At 34.8% G+C, this 17,163-nt stretch overlaps 2 protein-coding genes across 4 annotated transcripts in view; one reads left to right on the top strand and one right to left on the bottom strand.

Moving 5' to 3' along the window:
• Positions 1-1,871: 1,871 nt before the first annotated feature.
• cdc37l1 (cell division cycle 37-like 1) lies at positions 1,872-13,335 on the bottom strand. Its single transcript, XM_058789017.1, has 8 exons — positions 13,064-13,335; positions 10,643-10,912; positions 6,553-6,649; positions 6,352-6,467; positions 6,139-6,261; positions 4,953-5,126; positions 4,413-4,484; positions 1,872-3,171 (listed from the first exon to the last, which is right to left on the bottom strand). Exons 1-8 carry the CDS (start codon positions 13,139-13,141, stop codon positions 3,058-3,060), a joined length of 1,044 nt encoding a protein of 347 aa, XP_058645000.1. The 5' UTR covers positions 13,142-13,335; the 3' UTR covers positions 1,872-3,057.
• Positions 13,336-14,519: 1,184 nt separating this feature from the next.
• The window catches only part of exd3 (exonuclease 3'-5' domain containing 3), a 53,300-nt gene continuing 50,656 nt past the window's right edge, over positions 14,520-17,163 (top strand). For 2 of the 3 annotated variants that reach the window (XM_058789012.1, XM_058789013.1), the window contains exon 1: positions 14,520-14,760. The gene's annotated coding sequence lies outside the window, so the exon portion shown is untranslated. The remainder of the gene's footprint in view (positions 14,761-17,163) is intronic. The other variant, XM_058789011.1, reaches the window with a different exon arrangement.

The following is a 17,163-nucleotide window of genomic DNA, read 5'->3' on the forward strand; positions in this document are numbered from 1 at the left end:
AGATTTTATATATATATATATATATATATATATATATATATATATATATATATATATAACGTAATATTTAGTATTTTCAAATCTAGATGAAAAAATAAAAAAAAAATAGTAATTTGCACTACTGTCTGTTCAAAATAAATGAAAAGAAACAGAGCATAGTAGATTTCTTTTTTTTCCCCGTTGTACCGAAATCGTATCGAACTGTGACCCCCGAACCGAGGTACGTACCGAACCGTGACATCTGTGTACCGTGCCACCCCTAATACATATACATACACATACATACATATACACATACATACATACACACACACACACACACACACACACACACATATACATACAGGTGCACCTAAAAAAATTAGAATATTGTGAAAAAGTTCTTTTTTTGTAACTTGAAACTTTCATATATTCTGGATTCATTACATGTTTTAATTTTGATGATTAGAGCTTGCAGCTCATGAAAGTATCCAGTATCTCAAAATATAAGAATATTTACATTTGAGTTTCATTAAATGAGACACAATAATAGGGAAGACTGCTGACATGACAATGATCCAGAAGACCATCATTGACACCCTCCACAAAGAGGGTAAGTCACAGAAGGTCATTACTGAAAGGTGTGGCTGTTTACAGAGTGCTGTATCAAAGCATATTAAATGCAAAGTTGACTGGAAGGAAGAATTTGGGTAGGAAAAGGTGCACAAGCAACAGGGATGACCGCAAGCTTGAGAATACAGTCAAGCAAAGCTGATTCAAACACTTGTGAGAGCTTCACAAGGAGAGAACTGAAGCTGGAGTCAGTGCATCAAGAGTCACCACGCTCAGACGTCTTCAGGAAAAGGGCTACCAAGCCACTTCTGAACCAGAAACATCGTCAGAAGCATCTTAACTGGGCTGTGGAGAAAAAGAACTGGACTGTTGCTCAGTGGTCCAAAGTCCTCTTTTCAGATGAAAGTAAATTTTGCATTTCATTTGGAAATCAAGGTCTGGAGTCTGGAGGAAGACTGGAGAGGCACAGAATCCAAGCTGCTTGAAGTCCAGTGTGAAGTTTCTGAAGTCAGTGATGATTTGGGGAGCCGTGACGTCTGCTGGTGTTGATCCATTGTGTTTTATCAAGTCCAAAGTCAATGCAGCCGTCTACCAGGAGTTTTTGGAGCACTGTATGCTTCCATCTGATGACAAGCTTTATGGAGATGCTGATTTCCTTGTGCAGGTCTACAATCTTGTCCCTGATGTCCTTTGACAGCTCTTTGGTCTTGCCCATGGTAGTGGAGAGATTGGAATAGAAGATACAGATTCTATGGACAGGTGTCTTTTATACACACAGCGAGCTGAAATTAGGAGTATCTTCTTAAAGTGACTGGACTAATCTGTGTTCCACGTGCACATAACCAATCTGTGGGAGCCAAAATTCCTGCTGGTTGGTAGGGGATCAAATACTTATTTGACTTACTAAAATGTAAATCTTTTTTTTTAACATTTGTACGCTGCTTTTTTCTGGATTTTTTGTCTCTATCAGTTAAAATAAACCTACCATAAAAAAATTTAAGTGGGCAAACTTAAAAAATCAGCAGGGGATCAAATAATTATTTTCCCCACTGTATATATACACACTTTATGACGGGTGCCTTATGTTCCTTTTGTTGAGTGGATGTGCTGCAAAAGAACATATCGTACATTTGATCCTCGCTGCTTTCAACCAAAAAAGCCCCTCCTTCTAAAACCGCACGTTTTAGGCCAGTTTATTTCCTGCATGTAGTCCGAGGTGAATCCCTCACACAGAGAGCTAGCCAACACATTTATAAAATGCTTAGACATTATTTTAATAAAAATAAATGGCAAAATTAAAGATTTCAATCAGTCAGCAATACTGGTGGTCTAAAGATTTAATTGAGTATTTTGATCTGATTGTAAAGACTTGCACAATGTCATCACAGCCATCATTTACTATTACACAAATCGTGGTTTGCTGTATATGCTTTTTGTGCAGCACAAGAAATGCAAACTAGCTGGATGCAAAAAGCAAACAGCATCGGCGGTGTTTCAATACAATTGCTGCAATCAATGCAAGTCAGTTTGATGGCGAGGCAAAATGGCATCTCTGAAGGTCTTATTTGTTGGGATAGTTCACCCAAAAATGAAAACTGTCATCATTTACTCGCCCTCATGTTGTTCCAAACATGGAAAATGCAAGAATATTTTTGACCATATAATGAAAGAAAGTCAATGGGGTCCAAAACAACTCTGATTGGATGCCATTGACCGTCAACGTATGAATAAAACTTTTTTGTGTTCAACATCAAGTCAGACAGGTTTGGAACAACATAAGATTGAGAAATGACGATTTTTGTTTTTGGGTGAACTATCCCAATTTGTCACATTTGACATATCAAACTCAACAGCCCCAGTGTCTTTAGCATCCAGTTTACATTTTGATAGTGAACATGAATCTCTTTCATTATAACTGAAGGTAACAATATTATATTGCTGGTTTTCATGTCGTACTACTTGAACTTTTTGCAAAGGTCTCATTTCCATCGTGAAGATAGCAAAGTGGGAGGTCCTGCTTCGCCTTAGTGTCGTTTGTCTATCTGCAGGAAGCCGACTGTTATCTGCCGTGTCCATGCACAGATGACACATGATGAAACAGTTCCCAGATAGCAACTGGAGTTTGAATGTTCAGTGGACATTGTAGATTACAATTCTACGGCGGAGAACAAAAAGAACATGAGAAAAAAGCTTGATTTAAACTATGAGGTTTTCCTTTGCACTCCTGAGCGTACCGCCTTCCTAAACTTTTCTCAAAATGCTAAAACGGAAGAAAAAGTTAGCAACAGAAATGTAACAAAATGTGCACAAAAATATAAGTGCCTCAAAATACAGTTCCCTATCTCTTTTAAAATACTTTCTCTTTTAAACAAATATAAAGTGCAGCACGCATCCAGGCACAGATATAAAACAAAAGTCTCTGAGCACAGCCCTTGTTCTTCTTGTCCTGCAACCCAAAGCTGTTTTCCTACTGAACGTTTGGTCAGGGCCTGATAGTTTCCACTGCTAGGTCTCCATCATTCTCCACTCGTCCGTTTCTGAACTTTCTTCTTTGGAGGCTCGTGGTATATTCGTCCAAAGCCCTGCCTCCAAGCAACGCTTCACGTGGTATTCTGCCACCTGTTATGAGCGAGAAAGAGGATATTAATAAATAACAAGAAAAGACACATGCAGAAGAGAGATCAGTATGAGGAACAGGAAGTGAGCTGTATATTGAACAGTATAATGATCAAAAATGCTTATAGTTCATCCAAAAATGTAAATTCTGTTACCATTTACTCATTCGAGTTGGTCTAAACCTGTATGAGTTTCTTTCTTGCATGCAAAACATAAGAAACTTTGAAGAACTGTTATGCTGCTCCTTTCCATACAATGAAAGTCAATGGTGACCGAAATCACATTTCAAGTTTTAGCAAATAATTTTTAGGTTTTCATACAAATCTATCATATTAGATTTTAAAATGTTTTTGAAAGAAGTCTGTTATCAAAAAATGTTCTCAAAAATGCAGACAGTAACATTGTGAAGTGTTGTTATAATTTAACAACACTTCAATTTTATATATTTTAAAATGTAATTTATTTTTGTGATGCAAAGCTGAATTTTCAGTGTCACATGATCCTTCAGAAATCCTTTTAATATGCTGATTTGCTGCTCAAGAAACATTTCTGATTATTATAATTTTGTGATTTTGCAGTGACTTTAATGCAAATAAGTATAAAATTTTTCTGACCCTTAAGCTTTTAATGGTACTGTAAGGAGTTGTTTGGTCTACATTTATGGTGCCTTTGTGTCACTTTGGAGCTTGAAAGTCCCTGGTCCCCATTTACTTTCATAATATGGAAAGGAGCAGCATGAACATTCTACAAAACATCTCAATTTGCGCTCTTGAGTTATACAGGTTTAGAACAACATGACAGTGAATAAATTACATATTTGTATTATAATCTGCACATGCAGATCTGCAGGGCAGGAAGAGGGATTATAGGTCAGCCTGGATTCTGATGAATGCAATGCTGTTGCAGATTAAAGCCGTTATGCAATTCTTCTTGTGTCCTTTGGCTGTCATTCAGCTTGTCTGTGTCAGGTTCAGAGCATGTGCTCTCTGTGGTGACAAGTGAAAGTGGAGGAGGAAGTGTTGAAGAACCTAAAAAAATGTGCTTAACCCCTAAATGACCCTGAAACACACCATCATGTTTTGGTTACAAGCTTCCTAAAGGTGTAACACTGCACCTGATTTGAAGGGTTGGGAACCAAGAACCATTTATTATTCAAAATTAATAATAATAATAATAATAAAAAAAGACAAACCAGAACCTGATTGAGAATGGTGATGTTTTACAGCATAAAGCTGTAGCGTTACCTGCGGGTTCATGCTGCTCAGCACGTTCTGAAGAATCTGCATATCCTGCATCTGGATGCATGTTTTCAGCTCCTGCAAATTCAACATTTGACTCATTTTAGATTTTGTTACTAGCTACACTAGTGTTGAACAGTTGAAAATAAATGTATACTTTTATTCAGCAAGGACACGTTAAATTGATCAAAAGTGACAGTAAAGACATTTTCATAGTCATAATATAAATTCTATTTCAAATAAACGAATTTTTAATTAAAGAATAAAAATGCTTTTCAGCTTCCAAAAAAAAAAAAAAAAAAAAAAAAAAAAAAAAGAGGCAGCACAACTGTTTTAAGCTTTAACAATAATTTCTGAAATGTTTCTTGAGCAGAAAATCAGCATATTAGAATGATTTCTGAAGGATCATGTGACACTGAATAAATTACATTTTAAAATATATTATGTTGCTTTGGTTGCTTCATGCAGAATATTTTGTGTCAGGGAAGAAAAATAAATGACTTGATTAAAGCACATAAAACTGAGAGATTCAATAATCTTTCCTACCGGTGGCAAAGACTCCAAAACCTCCTTGGGGTCGAGGCGACAGCCTGGCAGTGTGTTTTGGTGCACGGTATCCTTTGGGGTTTCTCCTTTTGATTTCATGGTATACTCTTTAACTCTCTGCTTAAAGTCGTTGAGTTCTGTGTGGAAGACGTCCAAGTATCCCTCCTGCCCTGCCTTAAAAAAAAAGAAGCAAAGCAAACAAGATTCAAAATGCATTCAGTGCAAATATGAATGAGGTTTGGATGAATGTGTGAATATGAAGTTCATCCGTGTCTATACTGCTTTGTCTCTCTCTAGTGGTCACTGACATTATTGCATAACATTCACACTCACTCAAGACTGACTATAATGCATTAAAATGTAATTTATTACTGTGATCAAAGCTGAATTTTCAGCATCATTACTCCAGTCTTCAGTCACATGATCCTTCAGAAATCATTCTAATATGCTGATTTACTGCTCAAGAAACATTTATGGTTATCAGTGTTGAAAACAGTTGTGCTGCTTAATATTTCTGTGGAAATTGCAACAAACTAACATTCAAAAGTTGAATAGTAAAATAGTAATAGTGGTACGTTTTTCTTCTTAAAAAAACAAAAAACAAATAATACATTTATTTTCATTATATTCACATTAATAATGTTACAAAATATTTCTATTTCAATATTTATCAAAGAATCTTTAAAATGGCTTCCAAAAATATTATGCAGTAATAACAGTTTTCAACATTTATAATAAGAAACTATTATTAATAACTGAGCACCAATAACAACTGATAATAAATGAGCAGCAATGATTTCTGAAGGATCATGTGACACTGAAGACTGGAGTAATGATGCTGAAAATTCAGCTTTTAATCACAGGAATAAATTATATTTTAAAATACATCACAATAGAAAACGGTTATTTTGAATTGTAATATTTCATAATATTACTATTTTTATTGTATTTTTGATCAAATAAATGCAGCAATGGTGAGCATTCCTTCAAAAACATAAAAAGCTCTTAATTATTCCAAACCTTTAACCAGTAGTGTATTCTTGCGAATAACCTTGAGGACTTTATTGTTGCACCTCTCTGGCTAAATAAGTCATGTACAGTAAGAGATGTGTAATGTATTATCCAAAACACCACTGGGAAAAGCGCAGCAGAGGTTGAAAGTGATGTCTGCAGATGAGAGTCTTACTTTGGCTTTCTGAAAGAACTGACGGAAACAGCCTCGTGGGTCTTGCTGAGTGTTGCGGGCCATTTCCAGAATAAACTGCATGACGACTGCCTGATGAGCCACCTGCTCCATTAATGCCTCTTTCTGCAGAAGATCCAGACAATCAGGATCAGTAGTAGGTCATGAAGTCACGCAGTACATACTGCAGAAACAGTGCAGCTTGTATGCACTCACCTGCTCTGCCTGTAGGCGGAAGCACCACAGGATCAGGTAATTGGCCGTTTCTTCACAGATGAGATGGTGGTACTCTGCTAGAAAGCGCTGACTGTCATCCCACCTCCTCAACATACCTGTCCAATCAGAACAGAGATGACAACCTCTATTCAGATTAACAATCTCCATTAATAAACACACAAATCAAGCTCCATGGCTTACCAAAATGTTTCAAGAGTTCTTCATTACGCTGGACGAAGCTTAAGTTCTTATCGTGATCGGACTCGTTAGGCCAAGACCGTGAACGGTTTATGATACTCTAGGAAACAACGAGGAAAGGGGCATCAGCAATCTTCACGTGAACACTTGTGTGTGTTAAATTCAGATTTTGTTCAAGGACAATAACATTCATTCAATAATAACAATATAATAATAAAATAAAATAATAGTAATAATAATATTAACAATAATAATAATAATAATAATAAACAACAACAACAACAACAACAACATTCCCTATATAATTACACCTATATATTTTGTCATTAGTTACTCACCCTCATGTCACTCCCAACCCGTAAGCCTTCGTTCATCTTCAGAACACAAATTAAGATATTTTTGATGAAATCCGAGAGCTTTCTAACCCAGCAAGGATCCTAACACGATCAAGGCTCAGAAACGTAGCAAAGACATCGTTAAAATAGTCCATGTGACATCAGGGGTTTAACCGTAATTTTACGAAGCTATGAGAATACATTTTGCACGCAAAGAAAATAAAAATAACGACTTTATTCAACAATTCGTCTCCTCTGCATCACCCTATAGTGCCATTTTGGAGAGTACCACATACGTAAACAACGTATGCACGCGGATACATTGTTTACGTTCAGATCAAAGCATAAACGACATAAACAGCGTATCTGCGTACGTTGCGGCTGACACAGAACAGCATACGTTGTTTACGTATGTGATATTCTCCATAATGGCGCTATAGGGTGACGCGGAGGAGATGAATTGTTGAATAAAGTTGTTATTTGTGTTTTCTGTGCACAAAAAGTATTCTCGTAGCTTTGTAAAATTACGGTTGAACCACTGATGTCACATGAATTATTTTAATGATCTACTTGCTACGTTTCTGAGCCTTGATCGTGTTAATTACATTGTTGTCTATGGAGAGTCAGAGAACTCTCAGAATTCATCAAAAATATCTTAATTTGTGTTCTGAAGATGAACAAAGTTCTTACGGGTTTGGAACGACATGAGGGTGAATAATTAATAACAGAATTTTCATTTTTGAGTGAACTATCCCTTTAAAAGTGCACATTGTAACACTAACTGTGGTCTGGTATTAACTGACAGATGTCAATGCAGATCTGTCCCATTTAGTGTTAAGATTTGTCTCCAAAATACTGTTGTTAAATATATTTAGCCTCTTTCCAATATCTCAAACACACTTTTAGTTTAGTTGGGAAACATAAATATGTACAAAGACACTGCAAGCAGAAAAATATGTAACTAATATAAACTATATCAAATGAACTAGAGCAAAAGTTCAAAGACCATATAATCTAAATTTTAAAAATGAAAGTGGGTTTGAAGTCCACATTTCATCCTGCTTCTACCTATTAATGAAACAGGACAAAAAAAAAAAAAGAATTATTCAAATGTAAAAAAAAAGAAAGAAAAGTTTTTCATTATAAAAACAGATTTATAGTGGTAATTTCACAAATGGGCCACAAAAGAGTCTATATAACTGCTGGTACAACAACACCGTAACAGTCATTCTTAAAGTACTGAAGTATATAAACTAGGTTGACTAATGAGATTCACACAAAATTGCTGAAAACAGCACTTATGTAGTTATGTTATACAATATTTATTTTGTGTAATCTTATTATTCACTGACAATGAAGGAACTAACACTTTTGTTGAATAAACAGTTCAGGAATGTCATTTCAAGCTGTTTTTGAAGAATATCCTGACTTATTAATTCGCATTCATTATAGGGAAAAGTATGGCCAGGATAGTCAGCATAATGCAAGTGTTTGGTTTGCAAAAAACCTTACTATTAAAAACATTCAGTTTTCAACTAATATCTGAGTGGAAGTCTATACATAAAAAGTCTATTAGATTTTTTTGTATTTTTTTTTTACTGTTTTTGAAAGACGTCTCTGTAATGCATTTATTTGATCAAAAATACAGAAAAAACCAGTAATATTGTGAAATATTACTACAATTTAAAACAACAGTTTTCTATTTGAATATACAGGTGCTGGTCATATAATTAGAATATCATCAAAAAGTTGATTTATTTCACTAATTCCATTCAAAAAGGGAAACTTGTATATTATATTCATTCATTACACACAGACTGATATATTTCAAATGTTTATTTCTTTTAATTTTGATGATTAGAGCTTACAGCTCATGAAAGTCAAAAATCAGTATCTCAAAATATTAGAATATTACTTAAGACCAATACAAAGAAAGGATTTTTTGAAATCTTGGCCAACTGAAAAGTATGAAAATGAAAAGTATGAGCACTCAGTACTTAGTTGGGGCTCCTTTTGCCTGAATTACTGCAGCAATGGAGTCGATCAGTCTGTGGCGCTGCTCAGGTGTTATGAGAGCCCAGGTTGCTCTGATAGTGGCCTTCAGCTCATCTGCATTGTTGGTTCTGGTGTCGCTCATCTTCCTCTTCACAATACCCCATAGATTCTCTATGGGGTTCAGGTCAGGCGTGCTGGAAAATGAAATCAGCATCTCCATAAAGCTTGTCAACAGAAGGAAGCATGAAGTGCTCTAAAACTTCCTGGTAGATGGCTGTGTTGACTGTGGACTTCAGAAAACACAGTGGACCAACACCAGCAGATGACATGGCAGCCCAAATCATCACTGACTGTGGAAACTTCACACTGGACTTCAAGCAACATGGATTCTGTGCCTCTCCACTCTTCCTCCAGACTCTGGGACCTTGATTTCCAAATGAAATGTAAAATTTACTTTCATCTGAAAAGAGGACTTTGGACCACTGAGCAACAGTCCAGTTCTTTTCTCCACAGCCCAGTTAAGATGCTTCTGACGTTGTCTCTGGTTCAGAAGTGGCTTGGTAGCCCTTTTCCTGAAGACGTCTGAGCATGGTGACTCTTGATGCACTGACTCCAGCTTCAGTTCTCTCCTTGTGAAGCTCTCACAAGTGTTTGAATCGGCTTTGCTTGACTGTATTCTCAAGCTTGCGGTCATCCCTGTTGCTTGTGCACCTTTTCCTACCCAAATTCTTCCTTCCAGTCAACTTTGCATTTAATATGCTTTGATACAGCACTCTGTAAACAGCCACACCTTTCAGTAATGACCTTCTGTGACTTACCCTCTTTGTGGAGGGTGTCAATGTTCATCTTCTGGATCATTGCCAAGTCAGCAGTCTTCCCCATTATTGTGGTTTCAAAGAACAAGAGATACCCAGAATTTATACTGTAGGGATGGTCATTTATTCAAACTCAAATGTAAATATTCTAATATTTTGAGATACTGATTTTTGACTTTCATGAGCTGTAAGCTCTAATCATCAAAATTAAAAGAAATATTAAATTTAAATTTTAAATATATCAGTCTGTGTGTAATGAATGAATATAATATACAAGTTTCACTTTTTGAATGGAATTAGTGAAATAAATCAACTTTTTGATGATATTCTAATTATATGACCAGCACCTGTATTTTAAAATGCAATTTATTCCTGTGATCAAAGCTGAGTTTTCAGTATCATTACCCCAGTCTTCAGTGCCACATGATCCTTCAAAAAGTTAATTTAATGCTTAATTATTATTGGCGCTCAATTATTAATGTTTTTATTATCATCAATGTTGAAAACAGATGTGTGTAAACAATGATACTTTTTTTCAGAATTCTTTGAAGATTAAAAAGCTCAAAAGAACAGCATTTATTTCACATACATACATATACATAGTAACACTGTAAGTGTCTCTACTGACATGATCAATTTACTGATCAATTTAATATTTGTGCGCTGAATGAAAAGTAATACTTACTGACCCCAAACTTTTGAATGGTAGTGTATATTTAGCTGTTCAAAAGAAAGTAACAAACATAAGATATTCATTTTATTCATATATTAGCTGTTAGCCCTGTTCCAAAACATCACAGGCCTCTAAAGGGGAAATGCTGCTGTGTGTTTTATATTTAGACTCAGAGCTCAGTGCTGAGATCACAGTCACAGTGGTCTGTATCCAACAATGCTCTGATAAGTATAAGATGAACACAAAGACTTTTCTAGAGTGCTGATATGAGATACCTTGTCAAACACATCTCGGCTGGCCTCCGGGCACAGAGTGGGGCTCCGTCCCAGCATCGTCTCTTTATGTCTCCACTCCTGTTCGATCTGTGAGAGCTCCGTGGAGGAGGCCAAGGCTCGGGCGTGCTCCTGCTCCACTGACTCGGAGCTGTGAAGCTCCAAACCGCAGAGCTGGTCCTGTGCCTCGGCCAGCTGCCACTGCGACGCGATCGAGGCCTTCACACAGTGCTGCTGACTCAGGCACAGAGACGCCATGCTCTCCGCACTGGGCTGTGACGGGACAGAGAGAGATAACGGTCACAGAGCCTCAAACAAATCATTACAGGCTGCAGGGAAGATTCATGTGTTTATAAAGAACATTGCTCTGGTTTTGTAACCAGATTCAGTCTTTAATGACAGTGACATTACAAATCCAGCTTATAAATATATAAGGAATTTAAAAAAATGAAAATTACATTTTAAAATATTCAAATAGAAAAGTTATTTTAAATTGTTATATATATTAAACGGTAATATTGTGATCAAATAAATGCAGCTTTAGTGAGCATATGAGACTTTTTATATATTTGAATAGAGACTGCAGGATCAAATTTATATTTAAATGGCATATAACAATAAATAATACATTTTATGTATCAGTAGTATGTCTTCAATAAGAATCTTGACAGAAGTAGTGATGTTAGTAAGCTGGCTCGATCAGTTACCAAAGAAGGATGTCAAAAATATACAGTAAAATAAAATTCCTATCAAAGTGATAAAATGTTGTGTTGCAAAAGTGCACCTTCCTGAAAGTTACTAAAAACATTTTCTGGTGCAAGTGAAAGGCTATTTTTGATGAACAGGTAAGTATGTTGAACTAGAAACTTTTAAGGAGGAGTGTTATATAACTGAATCATACTCAGACTTATGCAGACAACAAAGAAAGCACTTGGGACTTATTTCTTAGCACAAAAGAGGGCAATGGTACAAGAGGTATGCCAAATCAAAGTTTTAAGTGTGAAAAGACAGAAAAAAGTAACAGAAATTAAAAAACAATGGACTTGTGACAAGGACCTTGAAATAATCAGGCCTTCACTTTAAGATTTCGATGATTTTCTTTGCTTGGAAAAAAGCAGGAGCAAGTGTCTCAAAAGCTAGGAAAAATTGAGCTCATCTCATACAGTATGATGCAACGTGCTGAAGTGAATTGCATGGTCTTTATCCACTCCAAAACTACCAATTGTAGCCAAAGCACTCATTTAACCTTTTTCAAGGCATATATTTACAAAATATAGACCTCTGGGAATCCATAATCTGGTCTCATGAGACCATAGTAATCCTTCTGGATCTAACAGCATACAAAATATTATGGTGCTGCTAGAGTTACTTTATTGTTTTTATTAAATACATGTTTAAAACATACCATTTATATATATACACACACAGTTATTGAAGCACAATACATCTACAAAAGTGATTTTTTTAATATTTAGAAAGTATATTAAATGTAAATAAAGTATCCACTTTAATGTTTCAAATAACTGTGAAAATAAAATGTCAAAATATGTGTGAACTAATGTTCCATCGTCATTCAGTGTAATAGATGTATTTATGTAAAATTAAACCACATCCTTCTTCTGACCTGCACTTATTAAAACATAAAAGAAAAAGCGATCATACTAAATTATATTAAAAACTAATTGCTGTCAAATGGGTAAAACTCACGTAGTGGCGCGTAGATTGGTAAAGATTTAAAAGACAATTAATTAGTTTTTGGGGTGTTCACTGTGATCCTTTTAATGACATCTTTAATGATTCTTGTCCTAAATACGACTGACAGGATTAGCCTACATTTCAGTACTAAAAAAATTAGAACAACGTATATATACTGTTGACAGTTTTGCTCAGAAAAAAAATCTACTTAAACAGGACATTCTAATGTATAAAAAAAAATAGCTTGATTTATTGAGATTTTTTGATCTCGAGAGTATGCAGTTGCTGACTTACTCTGAAGCAATGCAGTTACTACACACACAGATAAAAACATAAGTGTGGAATTAACATGGATCTAATAATAAAGCACTCATTATCCTCAGTTGTCAGAACAAGCTTGTCAACATCAGACAGTAAACACAGGGTCATGATCTCATATCAAAGACCCACATTATACCCCTCGATGACGGTCTGTCCACCTTAAACAGCACTTTGGGCACCGTGGAGCCGTTTGATTGTGATGCCCAAAGATGTTGTCTAGGTAGGCAGTTCACTTTAAGATGCAGGCTTTCTCTTACTCATCCTGCGGTTGAGTAAGTTCTCCAGTTAACGACGCCTTTACAGCACATTTCCGCACGGTTTCAAGTTTAAACACAACCTCATACTGATTTAAAGCGCAAGCACAAGGCATTGGGATGTGAATAAAGCAGTAGTGAACTTTGTGAGTACCTCGTGTGGGTGTGCGCGGGGCATGTTTTCCTTTCGGTCCGGTTCAGGTTGAAACACGCCGCGTCCAAACCACTCCATCTCGCCGCTAAACTCTGCCCTAAAACCGCGGACGTCTCCTGCTCTTTATATCGCTCACGGTCCGAGAAACACTCGCAGTTCTCGAGTATGTAAGCGAGAAGAGAGAGTTATTTTCAGGTTATAACATCAACAGCCCTCTCTGCAGCTCTTTTTAGCTCCTTATGACAACTTCCGTGCTCTGACTCACTCGCTCGTCACGTGATGTTAGACGCTAATCACGTGATAGATCATTTAAAATTGAACAATATTTATTTATTTACAAATGCCATATTTTTATATTAAATTATATTTGTTCACGGATTTATTCAGTGGCCATTTTGGAACATATTTGGAGCAATAAACATTTGGAACAAAAACAAACAAACAAATAAATATATATTTTTTGTTGTTATGTTTTTGTATGTGGTTGCGAAAATATAACAAAAACATATATAAAACTAATTCTTTATTTTTAAATAATTAGTTTAAGAAATAAATACTATTTTATTTTTATTTATTTTTTTGTCCTACAGAACTATGCATGAATTATATCTAGATGAAGTATCACTCTTCAACAAGAGGCTGATGAAAAAATAAATAAATCTGTTCATTTAGATCCATAAACCCCTGTCTTCATCAAATCTTCATAATGTAAATTTGGAAACAGGTCTCTTTTGAAGAGACATTATGTAAAAATATTGGGAAAATGTTAACAATGCTGAACATAATTTAAAAAAATTATAATTTATACTAATGAGTCATATAATACATGATAAATAATACATGTGCAATTTAAATTATAGACTAGATTTTACACAGCAAAAACATATTTAAAAAGTTTTTTAATAACAGACCACACTATCTGTATACATTAATAAGAAGAAGAGAAAGAAGAAGACTCTTATTATTATTATAATTATTATATTATTATAACATTTTAAGACTTAATATTATTATATTTTATAACATTTCAGGATTTAATAAATAAATAAAGGTAAGAAAATTAACTAAAGTTAAGTAAAGTTAAAATGTAAAATCTACTTTAGAATTTACTACTGCACATAAATCAAATATAATTTTGCATTGTAGTTTAAGGATGTAGCATTTGATTATTATGATTACAGTACATTCAAAGAAAATCAGTAGCATATATTTTTAAATGTGTTACTTGACAAATTTAGTTTTAGATGCTTTTTTTTTTTTTGGATAACGAAATCAAATTTTACATCTAAACCAGACTGTGGTTTCTTGAAAATAATTTTTTGAAATGTGTTGATATATATGACTGCTTTATGAAATGGGTGTTCATATCGTTTACTCGTCAGTAGATGGCGCCCCAACTCCGTTCTGATACTGATTTGTCATTTAAGACTCGTTGTGTCCTTTAAAAATAAAACTATTACTGTCGCATATTTAATTTTAGGTCGCATAATTATGGCATGCTGACAGCCGTTTTGTCACTAAAGCTGGGTTGCCTCTGCACTAAATTTAAAGTATTTCCAGCGAACTCGCGAGAATATTCGCGTGTCGCAGCGTCAGATGTCTTTAATAAACATTCCCCGAATTTAATGGTTCCGCTCGGATATATGGAAAGATTTATCCATACATTTTCCTCGTTGGCTGACAGCAACGTTAATTAGGTAAGTCGAATAGTCGTAATTTACACTGACTCAGTCAAAACATGAAAATACAATCGTTTTGTTTTTAACACCAGAAGTTGTCAACTTGCTGATGTCTCGTGGAAAAGCACACACATGTTTTTATGCTAGCACGGTGACATTAGCCACTGCTGATATTCATATTTTGTGATGCTGCCGAGTTGCAACGTGAAAGAAAAACGTGAACAAATGTCTTTTTAGATTATATTGACTGTGCTCGTTTCAACATTTAGATATTACGTCTTTTTGGGCGACGTTTTAAAGTTCACGTGAAAGTAAAAGAGTAACGTTACTTCAGATATAATTAGTAATTTTATTCTTACCCAGTCATTTAAGTTTAGTTTTCAACCTATCCTTCCAAGGCTGGGCTTTGCACTATAGCTCCTAGTTAAATCTCTAAAGTAAAACCTCATACAAAATATGTATTTATTGAAAATGTGAGTTATATAGATCACTGGTTGGAACTGCCGTTTAATGGCATTGATACCGTACATCAAGCAATACATTTGGTCATTATGTAAAGAGATATCAGTGTAAATCCCGGCGGTGTGAGTCGGTTTGATCAGTTTAACAGGAGCTGAGCGCGTCCTGATGCAGCTGGTCGCGTGCCTCTATTGTCTGCGTCTTTCACGCACTCTCTGAACAACAAAAGCTTAATCAAACGAGCGAAGCGTCCCGCTGCTAAAGTTACACCCACAGACAGGCACGAGTTCTGTGTCCTGTCACGAAAAACAAGCTCATTTGGATAAAACCCCTCACAGTAATGTAAAACAACATTTATCATTAAAGGGGGGAAAACAGGAATATTTATTATACTAAAGAAATGTGTGTGTGTGTGTGTGTGTATATATATATATATATATATATATATATATGCATGCTATTTTGACATTTTCATGGGTGGAAAATAATAAAGTTTTTTTTTATATATAATTGCACACCAATTTTTGCACACCAAGGCTGCATTTATTTGATCAAAAATGCTTTAAAAACAGTAATATTGTGAAAAATGATTGCAGTTTAAAATAAGTATTTTCTATTTGAATATATTTTAAAATGTAACTTATTTCTGTGATCAAAGCTGAATTTTCAGCATCATTACTCCAGTCTTCAGTGTCACATGATCCTTCAGAAATCATTCTAATATGCTGATTTGCTGCTCAAGAAACATTTTGTATAATTATTATCAATGTTAAAAAATGCTTTTGCTTTGGGGGCGGGAACTGGTTTGGGGTTCAGTAAAATGTGTATTAAATAATAATAATAATAATATATATATATATATATATATATATATGTATATATATATATATATATATATATATATATAATTTATTTTTATTTATTTATTTTTTAAAGTAAGTATACATTATATATTATATTGATCAGTAAGTCAATATTTAATGACAGTAAAGACATTTATAACATTACGGAAATTTTCTATTTCAAATAAATTTAATTGAACATTGTTTTCAACAAAGAATGTATCACTGTTACCACAAAAATATTAAGCAGCATGTGTAATAATGAGAAACATTATTTATATTTGAGTACCAATAATAGTTGATAACAGTTTAGAACCAAATCAGAATATTAGAATAATTTCTGAAATGTCACACACACACACACACACACACATATATATATATATATATATATATATGTATATGTGTGTGTGTGTATGTATATGTACAGGTGCTGGTCATATAATTAGAATATCATCAAAAAGTTGATTTATTTCACTAATTCCATTCAAAAAGTGAAACTTGTATATTATATTCATTCATTACACACAGACTGATATATTTCAAATGTTTATTTCTTTTAATTTTGATGATTATAACTGACAACTAAGGAAAATCCCAAATTCAGTATCTCAGAAAATTTGAATATTATGAAAAGGTTCAATATTGAAGACACCTGGTGCCACACTTTAATCAGCTAATTAACTCAAAACACCTGCAAAGGCCTTTAAATGGTCTCTCAGTCTAGTTCTGTAGGCTACACAATCATGGGGAAGACTGCTGACTTGACAGTTGTCCAAAAGACAACCATTGACATGTTGCACAAGGAGGGCAAGACACAAAAGGTCATTGCAAAAGAGGCTGGCTGTTCACAGAGCTCTGTGTCCAAGCACATTAATAGAGAGCCGAAGGGAAGGAAAAGATGTGGTAGAAAAAAGTGTTCAAGCAATAGGGATAACCGCACCCTTGAACAACAGACAGCGTCAGAAGCGTCTCGCCTGGACTAAAGACAAAAAGGACTGGACTGCTGCTGAGTGGTCCAAAGTTATGTTCTCTGATGAAAGTAAATTTTGCATTTCATTTGGAAATCAGGGTCCCAGAGTCTGGAGGAAGAGAGGAGAGGCACACAGTCCAGTCAGTG

The sequence above is a fragment of the Onychostoma macrolepis genome, chromosome 10, assembly GCF_012432095.1.
Source record: "Onychostoma macrolepis isolate SWU-2019 chromosome 10, ASM1243209v1, whole genome shotgun sequence".
NCBI lineage: Eukaryota > Metazoa > Chordata > Actinopteri > Cypriniformes > Cyprinidae > Onychostoma > Onychostoma macrolepis.